The 8,660-nt window shown below is 45.0% G+C and overlaps 1 protein-coding gene across 1 annotated transcript in view; it reads left to right on the plus strand.

The window, feature by feature from the left end:
- mdga2a (MAM domain containing glycosylphosphatidylinositol anchor 2a) overlaps positions 1-5,445 on the plus strand; it is a 28,438-nt gene extending 22,993 nt beyond the window's left edge. The window contains 7 exon segments of the mRNA XM_053434722.1: positions 1,766-1,914; positions 2,430-2,607; positions 3,411-3,431; positions 3,547-3,702; positions 4,649-4,816; positions 4,893-5,023; positions 5,122-5,445. Of these exon segments, the coding sequence (XP_053290697.1) occupies positions 1,766-1,914; positions 2,430-2,607; positions 3,411-3,431; positions 3,547-3,702; positions 4,649-4,816; positions 4,893-5,023; positions 5,122-5,226 (908 nt within the window). The 3' untranslated portion in view covers positions 5,227-5,445.
- The last annotated feature ends 3,215 nt before the right edge of the window (positions 5,446-8,660 follow it).

The raw sequence follows: 8,660 nt of genomic DNA on the forward strand, positions 1-8,660 counted from the left end.
GTCACATGACTCGACTACCAGCGGTGAACACAAAGCGTCGCTGACACTTCCTGACAGTAACACTTCCTGTCAGGAGCACTTCCTGTCAGTTACACTTCCTGTCAGTAGCACTTCCCGTCGCTAACACTTCCTGTCAGGAGCACTTCCCTTCCAGTAGCACTTCCTGTCAGTAGCACTTCCTGTCGCTAACACTTCCTGTCAGGAGCACTTCCTGTCAGTTACACTTCCTGTCAGTAGCACTTCCCGTCGTTAACACTTCCTGTCAGTTACACTTCCTGTCAGTAGCACTTCCCGTCGCTAACACTTCCTGTCAGGAGCACTTCCCTTCCAGTAGCACTTCCTGTCAGTAGCACTTCCTGTCGCTAACACTTCCTGTCAGGAGCACTTCCTGTCAGTTACACTTCCTGTCAGTAGCACTTCCCGTCGCTAACACTTCCTGTCAGGAGCACTTCCCTTCCAGTAGCACTTCCTGTCAGTAGCACTTCCCGTCGCTAACACTTCCTGTCAGGAGCACTTCCCTTCCAGTAGCACTTCCTGTCAGTAGCACTTCCCGTCGCTAACACTTCCTGTCAGTTACACTTCCTGTCAGTAGCACTTCCTGTCAGTAGCACTTCCTGTCGCTAACACTTCCTGTCAGGAGCACTTCCTGTCAGTTACACTTCCTGTCAGTAGCACTTCCCGTCGCTAACACTTCCTGTCAGTAGCACTTCCTGTCAGTAGCACTTCCTGTCGCTAACACTTCCTGTCAGTAGCACTTCCAGTCGCTAACACTTCCTGTCAGTAGCACTTCCTGTCAGTAGCACTTCCCGTCGCTAACACTTCCTGTCAGTAGCACTTCCTGTCAGTAGCACTTCCTGTCAGTGACTCGTCTTCATCACTGCTCCTCCTTCAGAGGAGTTTCTGTTACTAAGCAACCAACTGCAGAGGAGACAATCTACTTCCTGTTTACATCACATGACCAGTGTAGGTGAACGGTCATGTGACGTGTGATAAATCAAACTGTAAATCTGCAAAGTAACGTGGGATTACAGCTTCAGATAGTTATATTGTAGTTTATACCCGAGTGAAGTACTTGTAAAATGTACGAGTTACTTTCTGTAAAATCACAGACGTCAGCTTGTTTCTTCTTTAAGCTGATTCAGCCAATCAGCTCTCAGCTCTGTGTCATTAGGTAACTCTTCTTCAGTGGTTTAATCCTGAAACATCCACATCAGCAGAAACACGCTGCTGTGTGTGTGTGTGTGTGTGTGTGTGTGTGTGTGTGTGTGTGTGTGTGTGTGTGTGTGTGTGTTACCTACTTCTACTGTCAACACACACACTTTGCTGTCATATTAACTTTTTAATCCCGCTGCCTTGGAGAGTAGCACACACATTAGCACACCGCTTCCTCTTCCTCTTCCTCTTCCTCTTCCTTTCTTTGACCAAACAAACATGGTATTTGAATTTTTCCTCTTTTTAATTTTGCTGTGTTTGTCGGTCAAAGTTTAATGAATGTTTGTCGAAGATGATTTCTGTTATTTAGTTCTAATCCCACAGATGTTAGATCAAGTGTTGGTCATGTGATGCTCAGGTCACATGTGCTCTCAGGTGTGTTAATGTTATAACCTGTACAGAGTTCAGATGTGTAGTGTTGTGGAAGCTTCACCCGTCAGGAAGCCACGGACACATCGTGGGGACCAACCAGAAAGAGTCCTGAACGTCTATTGTGATGTTTGATGAACCTGGTTCCACATCAGCGTGACCTCTGACCCCTGTGTCTTCTCAGGGAAGGCCTATGTCCCCGAGTTCTACTACGACACCTTCAGCGCCCTGTGGCAGAACCAGCCCCAGGTCTACGGCTTCAAGCTGCAGTGGACTCAGATGGAGCCGGACGCGGTGGACCGGATCCTGGCCTACAGGCTCGGCCTCAGACAGGTCAGAACCCCCCCCCCCCTCCCTCTCTCCCTCCCTCTCTCTCTCTCTCTCTCTGGCGGAGGAGGAGGAGGAGGAGGAGGAGGAGGAGGAGTTTACTGGAGTGTAAAACAGAGTGCAGAGAGAGGAGGAAGATGTGGGCGAGTGAGAGAGGAAGAGTCGTGAGTCTGTCTTCAGTCTGAAATGAGCTGGTGAATTATCCTCCTCATCCGGGGCCGAGCAGCCAATCACAGCCGGAGGGTTAGAATAACAATCACATGATTAATGATCGACTCCTCTCAGTCAACGAAGGCAACCAATCTAAAGAGAGAAGTAAACAAACGACAAATCAACAGTTTGTTCTGAGATGTAAACATCTCGTCTCCACTTCCTCCACAGAGGAAGCTACAGAATCTCCCAAGATGCTTTTTGAAAGTTGTTTCATTTAAAAAATGTGTTTGTTTTGATTGTTACTCTGAATGTGACGGAGCTCAGTGTCCCCAGAGGACGACTCGTCAGTGACTCAGCGTGTTTTACAGATCGGTCAGTCCCGCTGGTGGGAGCAGGAGATTCCCATGGAGGGAACCATCCAGCCGGGGGAGCTCCTGACCTACAACCTGACAAAACTCGTCAAGCCGGAGTCCTTCCTGGTCCGCCTCACCCCCATCACCCGCTACGGAGAGGGGGATGCCACCGAACGCATCATCACATACAGTGGTACGTAAACCCCCCCCCAGTACATCTGGTGCTTTATGGTCTGTTTGACTCTAAATGATCATAATTCACTAAATGATCATCAGCTGTTTGAAGAAGACTTGAAACTAGAGACTGAGACAGAAACTCCTGAATGTTTACTGACGTTATGAAGTGAGAAGTCACTTTCTATAGAAACTACCAGAGGAGTCGCCCCCTGCTGGTCATCACACAGAAGACAGGTTTCAGGCAGTAGAGTTCAGTTTTGAAAACATGGCTCCGTGAGGTGAAGGTTGGACACAAGAGAAACGTGTGATTCATTCATCACAGCAGTAGAACAGGTTGAGTGTTGGTTCGTCTAAGCTCCAACTGAACTCATTCCAACAGTCTGCTGTGAGCAGCAGCTTCTGATCATTCAGCCATGACAGAGCCAGTACACACTAACATGTGTACAAGTACTTTACCTGCACCAGTGAGAGTACTACACCTCCTGGTGAACGAATCATTCTCTGAGAAATCTGTGACAATATAAAAAAACTTTTAACTCACATGTTGAAGAAAGAGGAAAAATCCTGGATCCACACAAACATGATGATTCTGTTTAGTGGTTTGTGTGTGATCTGCTGACAAACAGACACACACACACACACACACAAACAGACACACACACACAGACAGGGGAAAAAATAAAACCTTGGTGAAGGTAATAATGTTGTAACAATAATGTGTAATCAGGATGTGTGAACTGATCTGGTGTCAGTTTGAAAACCTGGTGTTTGTGTTTGAGTCTGAAAGGTCTTTGTTCTTCTTTCCTTTTGTCTCTTCAGCTCCTGTGAATCCACATCTCAGTAAGTCCCCGTCCACAGACGCACAAACAGGATCATGTTGTGGAATCATGTTTCAGTGTGTGTGTGTGTGTGTGTGTGTGTGTGTGTGTGTGTGTGTGTGTGTGTGTGTGTTCAGGGGAGTTCCAGTGTGGCTTCGAGGACGAGGCGTTGTGTTTGTTCTCTCAGGACAAAACCGATGAGTTTGATTGGACGCGTCACAGCGCCGCCTCACGAGACACCAAATACACCCCCAACACCGGGCCGAGCTCCGACCACACCGGCTCCAAGCAGGGTACACACACACACACACACACACACACACACACACACACACACACACACTGTCAGGGGGGTCTGGGAGTCGTCTCAGAGGACCCGGCTGCAGCCCTGCAGGCAGGAAGAGGCTGAATAAGGAAATGTGATTGGTTGTCATCACTTTGCCATCAGACCCAGAACTGTCACTAATACTGCAAGTACTTTGTATATTACTTTAATTATACTTCTATGCTTCTTAATTAATAACTCAAACAGCAGCTGCTTGTGAAGAACTATTAGTTTGGTAATAAACAGTCAGATACAGTCGAGTGGATCAGCTGATCACAGACGTTCAGGGATTTCAAATCAAACCATGTGACCTGGATTAAATGTCCTCGGCAGCTCAGATTTAATCTGTGAGGAAATAAACGTTCAAATAACGACGAACAACCAGCTGACCTGAGACAAGCAGTTTGTTGTTCCTCCTGGAAAATCATCCTGTTCTTCTTCTTCTTCTTCTTGGTTGTTTGTAAAGATGTCTCTGTCCTTTCAGGTTCTTCTCTCTGATGTTTGTTCAAGTTTCTGATCAGTTTGGTTTGAATCAGTTATCTGTGATATAAATCGGTGTGATTCCCCATCTGCCTGCCCAAGTGCCCTTGGGCAAGACACTGAACCCCTACATGGCCCCTGGTTGAACAGTCACTTTGGATAAAAGCGTCCGTCACATGACCTGTAGTGTGGATGATTGACAGATGAGACTGACTCATGATTGTGTTGAGGGTTGTGTCTTGTTTGGTGGGAACACACCATTAACCACAGCTAACACAATCTGCCAGTTGGCTCCATTAAATGTATGACACAACAGTTAAACAATTGTGTATAATGATATAAAAATGAACTCTAATGGAAAATAAATAGTCTTTGCTTATGTCGCTGTGTTGTTTGACCTGACCTCTGACCTCTGACCTCTCGTGCTCTCTCAGGTTTCTACATGTACATCGAGACGTCCAGGCCGAGGCTGGACGGAGACAAAGCTCGGCTGCTGTCTCCGACCTTCAACACCAACTCCAAGAGCTCCGCCTCCCCCCCCGCCAGCAGCACCCCCGCCTACTGCCTCGCCTTCTTCTACCACATGTTCGGGAAGCACATAGGTGAGACTGCAGCGGGGGGGGGGCTCCGGAGCAGGAGGACATGTTCTACCTCAGCCTGTTGGTCTTTGTCCTGCAGGAGCTCTGAACGTCTTCCTGCGGCAGAAAGGACAGACGGAGACGGACACCTCCATCTGGACACTGACCGGTAACCAAGGAGACCGCTGGAGACAAGCCAAGGTCAACCTCCACCCGACCACAGCCTTCCAGGTACAAACCACCCCCCCCACCACAAACACACAAAGACACAAAGAGGTCAAACCCCGCAGAGAGGACGTGTCCACCAGCTGTGTGTTGTGTGTCCTCAGGTCCTGATGGAGGGGGTGCGAGGCTCCGGCATCGAGGGAGACATCGCCATCGATGATGTCACCATCGAGGAGGGCGAGTGTAAAGACCCCCCCCCCCAACAGTGAGTCACACACAGTGGTCGATCGCCTGCAGACCCACAACCTCAACTTTCATATCACGACTTTAACCCGGAAACATTTCAACTAAAACTCTTTCAAGTTATTTATTTAATGTAAGATTTATTAATATTGACTTTCTTCAGATCCTTAAAGGATCAGAGTCTGGTTCTGACACATCTGGATCCACAGCTGCACAATGTTCAACACAATCATACACAATCATCAAAGTGGTAAAATGACTCATTAATCTCTTTGTCTTTCATATTCAGATCTGAGGTCGCTGGCCCCGCCCCCTTCGCCCCATATATGGCAGCTGTGCGGCACCCTGAGTCTGGTTCTGATTGGCCAGCAGAGGTGACCCCCCCCCCCCCCCCCCCACCAACAGAGCACCACCCCTCTCTGTGACACAACAACCTTTAACCCCCCCCCCCAAATCTGAGCTGATTCTGAGTCAGTGACAAGTGTTAAAGTGACAGTGGTGTGTGTGCGCGTGTGTGTGTGTGCGTGTGTGTGTTTGTGTGTGTGTGCGTGTGTGTGTGCGCGCGTGTGTGCGCATGTGTGTATGGAAAGTTTCCTCAGACACTTCTGGGTTATGTCACTAGGAGGCGCAGCTCCTCCACTAGAGACTCAGTGGTAAACCTCCAGCCCACATGGAGCTGAGACCCCCCCCCCCCCTCCATTGCCCCCCCCACAGATCAGCAGTACTGTACCGTTAGCTGGACAAACCTCTCTCTCTCTTTGTGGTAAATAAGAAGCCGACCTGTGTGTGTGTGTGCGAGGACACACTTCACCTCGGCCGTGACATCAAGTGCCTTCAGACTCAGACGTCAGTGTCCCGCGGGCGGGGGGGCAGACGTGTCTCCTGGTCTGAATATGCAGAGAATCAGTTTCTCACTTTGTGTATTTTGGGTGAAGAGATGTTTTTAATGACGAGAGGATTCTGGCGCTAAGAAGCCGCAGCGACGGAGAAGCCATGAAACAACAGACTGATCAATTCAATGATCAACAAACAATCTGTTGTGACTGGATATTTATGAATATGATATTTATGAATAAAGGACTTCCTGTGGGACGACTTCAGCCCGAAGCCGACGGCCGTCTCAGAACTATTTTAATATTTCAAGTTTCCAGGAGGTGGCGTTCACCTGCAGAAACATGTGGAGCTTTTAAAAAACATTGTAAAGTAAAATCAAATCTTATATTGTTCGTATGATATTATAAAGACAGAAAGGAAATTGTTCCTTTGTTCATGTTAGAATGAGATCGTTTGTCTCTGCTTTTCATTTTCTGGTTCTTCTTCCAGTAAAAGTGTGAAAACAACACAAAGCAAAGAAAAACCCAGCGACTGGATTAACATAAAACATTTCTGTGAAAAACTCAAGTGGATCCTTTGAATCAAAGCACAAACAGACATCATGGTTCATTTCTGTTCAAAGGAGAAAACTGACTTCACCAGGCATCAAGCAAAAAGCCATAAATTCACCTACATGACAGATAAATGGAATTATAATAAAATACTTTTTAACGTTGACATTTGAAGTCATATTTGAACATATAGGATTAAAATATTAATTGATGTCCCTTAGTTACAACTTTAAAAACGTCATTTTGATCTGAAAGTAATTTTAGATTACTACGATGCAATCTGAATAACTTTGATTTAGACTAAGAAGTTTTTTTGACACAAAGTCTTGATAATGATTCAAAAGTATTTTTCTGTTTATATTTCTGGGCAGAAATGAGCTTCCATACTTCAGCTCACACATGAAGCTGCCTTTAGATTCACGTGGTTTCACCACATGTGAAAAAATATCATTGAAGCTTGAACGTAAATTTAAAGACGGTGGGTGAGGTGACTCATCAAATATTAAGTCTTTATAAATGTGATGGTTTTTATTGGAGAGGTTTTTGTGTCACATGATTAATAAACTGATCAGAGGATCCGGAGAATTATCTTTACTTCTTTTTTATTGTTGATTTATTTTTCTCCCTCTGGCGACACTTTAACTTTCTCTGCCTGTTTTTCTGCTGCAGCTCGTTAATAATCAGATTTATTTTGATCTGGGGTCAGTTAATGTTATTGGTTCATGATTTCTGTTTGCTGGTTGATTCCAATAAACACCAGTCAGTTTATTTCTTTATCTGTTCTTGCAAATGTCACGAAAAATTCCAATTCTGTGCAGCGGTTTAAAAAATAAGATAAAAACATTTACAAATTGACGAAAATTACAGCCACGAAGAAGAAAACATGAAAACTGAGAAATGAGACTCGATGAGTCAACTTTATAATATACAATGTGGAAATCTGAGTCAGATTCATAAGCATGAAAAAATTCATTCTTCACTCGCTATGGCTCAGAATCTAGATTTAATATTATTTCAACTTTGTATTTACATTTAGTTTCAGTGTTTGTTCTTCTCCCAACGAAAGTGAAAAAGAAAGACCACAACAGAAATGAAAATTTCTTAATTCATTAATTATGACTATTTAAGAGAAATTAAAATGCGTTAATATAACATCCAAATTCATGAGAGCAAGCTAATTAAAACAGCACCACAGTTAAATAAAGTCTAATCTATAAAAACAATAAAATACAATAAATCTCCTCAAATACAATTAAATGCGATGAATTGATGAGAAACCGACGTTAGACAAAGATCTTTGAAAAGTTCATTTAAAAACTTGATTAAAGAAAAGTTTTCACTTATTGTGGAAGAGTTTTCATGTTTTGAATCGTTCAGCGACGTCCTGTCCTTTTTGTTATGAATCATATTTTCCTTCAGTGTCGCAGGTGAAAACAAGTCCTCCTGGTTCCTGAGGCAATAAAATAAATCACAGTTTCAACCTGAAGAGAAATATTTTGTAATAACTGTGATTATTCTCTGCAATAGATTCAGAAGGTTACACTGCATTCTGTATTATTATTATTATTATTGTTATTGTTAATAAATTCCCTCCAAATTTAACTTGTAATAGTGTTAATGTCATCTGTGTGTGTGTGTGTGTGTGTGTGTGAACTCTTGTACAGACGTCTTTGTGAGGACCAGTGGTCTACAACCTACAAAGTGAGGACCTTTTGGTCCCTGTTGTCCCAGTGGGTTTTCAAAACATCCATGACATATGTCTATCCCTGTGTGTGTGTGTGTGTGTGTGTGTGTCTTTGTGTTAAAGATGACTACATGTTCTACACAGTGTACAGCAGCTCACAAACATTTAAATGAAGCGATTCTCCTCCAGATGGCGCCATTGCTACTGTTCCCTCCTGTTTTATAAACAGAGACTCTTGAGGGTGTAGTTGCTTTACTGGTGTTGAGAATCAGTGGAGGTCAACCAGCAGCAGAGATCAGTGGAACCGGTCGGACCGGGCCGAGCTGTCAGTCAGCCGCATGGGGCCCCGCCCTGCAGCTGGGAGCCCCGCCCTGCAGCTGGGGGCCCCTCC

Source organism: Pleuronectes platessa, chromosome 11 (genome assembly GCF_947347685.1).
Source record: "Pleuronectes platessa chromosome 11, fPlePla1.1, whole genome shotgun sequence".
Classification (NCBI taxonomy): domain Eukaryota; kingdom Metazoa; phylum Chordata; class Actinopteri; order Pleuronectiformes; family Pleuronectidae; genus Pleuronectes; species Pleuronectes platessa.